This window comes from Limulus polyphemus, unplaced genomic scaffold, assembly GCF_000517525.1.
Source record: "Limulus polyphemus unplaced genomic scaffold, Limulus_polyphemus-2.1.2 Scaffold2372, whole genome shotgun sequence".
NCBI lineage: Eukaryota > Metazoa > Arthropoda > Merostomata > Xiphosura > Limulidae > Limulus > Limulus polyphemus.
In genome coordinates this window covers 36,039-37,928 of record NW_013667982.1, presented here as the reverse complement: position 1 = coordinate 37,928, position 1,890 = coordinate 36,039, and the positions used below count along the sequence as shown (strand labels likewise).

General features: G+C 38.6%; 1 protein-coding gene across 1 annotated transcript in view; it reads left to right on the top strand.

Annotated features, from left to right (window-relative positions):
- LOC106466754 overlaps nt 1–1,890 on the top strand; it is a 71,839-nt gene that overhangs the window by 40,407 nt on the left and 29,542 nt on the right. Inside the window, exon 2 of the mRNA XM_022394830.1 lies at nt 391–1,044. Coding sequence (XP_022250538.1) covers nt 391–1,044 — 654 coding nt within the window. The remainder of the gene's footprint in view (nt 1–390; nt 1,045–1,890) is intronic.

Genomic DNA, 1,890 nt, shown 5'->3' with positions numbered 1-1,890 from the left:
AATTATTGGATGATATAGAATATCGTACTGAACGATGTGTTTGTTTCTGTTCTGTTGGATTTAAATTAATGTTGTTGGTTTTACAATTTTAGATATAATTATTGGATGATATAGAATATCGTACTGAACGATGTGTTTGTTTCTGTTCTGTTGGATTTAAATTAATGTTGTTGGTTTTACAATTTTAGAGATAATTATTGGATGATATAGAATATCGTACTGAACGATGTGTTTGTTTCTGTTCTGTTGGATTTAAATTAATGTTGTTGATGTTGTTGATTTTACAATTTTAGAGATAATTATTGGATGATATAGAATATCGTACTGAACGATGTGTTTGTTTCTGCTCTGTTGGATTTAAATTAATGTTGTTTTTTGTTTCAATTTTAGGGAGTTTTAGTGGATGATAGAGAAGATCGTGCTAAACGATGGGACTTGGCTGCTATGGAACGATACATGCGTGATCATGCGGACGAACATTTGGCTTTGGGACTTCTTTCGCGAGATGACGTAAAATCTATGCGCCGTAAACCCGAACCAGACTACAGAGATGATAGTATCCTTGAGTGTGAGGAAAGCGCCGAAGACGAGAGTAGTAGTCCATCATGGCCATCAGGCAGTATGGGAAATACGCCATCCTATAATAGTTGTGGACTGGCTTTCGAGTTTAGGCAAAAGTGTTCCATGAGTCCAGAAGACACTCAAATTAATGTTGAAAATACAGAAATCGTGACTCATATGGACCACCAGTGGGCAGGAAGAAAGTTACGAATTTCTGGAAGCCTAAGCACTGACCAACTGACCAGTTATAGCGAGCGTGGGTCTTGTTTGGACTTCGGTACTAACTGCTCATGTGCAATACACGACAAACGTGACAGAACTAACAAACTCAGTGGCGATAACAAACCGCTAGAGGGAGCGACTGGATCTGCTTCCTCTTCCAAAGCCACGGGAGGGAAAATTTCGCGACTATTGCGAAGGACCCACAGTGCGAGCTGCTCAAAAGAAGTTCTTACCGAAACGCTGCTTCTTCGGGAAAAAATGGTATGTGTGTGTGAGTGTGTGTGTATACCATTCATTCTTCCGTCTGCACTGGACATAGCTAATTTTCTATACGTATCTCAGCCGGCCTGGTGAGCTCTGGTAATAAGCGAAAGGCCTCGTCGGCACTGGATATGATAGATATAGTGTGGTATACATAGCGTTATATATTCTTCTGTATTTCGCTCTTAAGTTCTTAGAATAAATATATAGCGTTTCATAGAAGTTCAGAATTTTCCATTCCCTCATGAAAAACATTAGATAAAAGTACAAATTTCCAAAACTCGGACATAAGAGTTTCCTAGTTCCCCAACAGAGGCATAAGCAGCAGGAAAACTTAGTATAATGAAGCTCCATTGATGTATTAGAACACGTACGTAGTTTCAACACCAAAAAAGCGTGGTATTAAGCACAACGTTACACAATGGGCTATCTGTGCTGTGCTCAACACGTGTATCGAAATTCAGTTTTTAGTGTTATAAGCCTTCGAGAGGAGGCTAAAATGATGTATCTTACACCAAGCTGTACCAATTTTTTTAGTGTACTGAGACTGTATGTCCATCCGTGTTGGTTATATTTTTATGAATTTTGTATAGGAAAAACCTCGTGAAAAAGAAGCGTTTCATACACTCAAGTTGATTTATATCACTACCAGAGTGCGCCACCGGCACATAATTTATGTCACGTGCTTCGTATATCAATCATAGAAGCAACATTTTATCCATCCATAAAAAGCATATCTAGCCAATTCGGTTTCTTTATTTAAAATCAATACAGAAATAGCACAGAATCTAATGTAAAGCAGGCCTACAAGTTGGTAAAAGAGTAGCCCAAGAGTTGGCGGTGGGT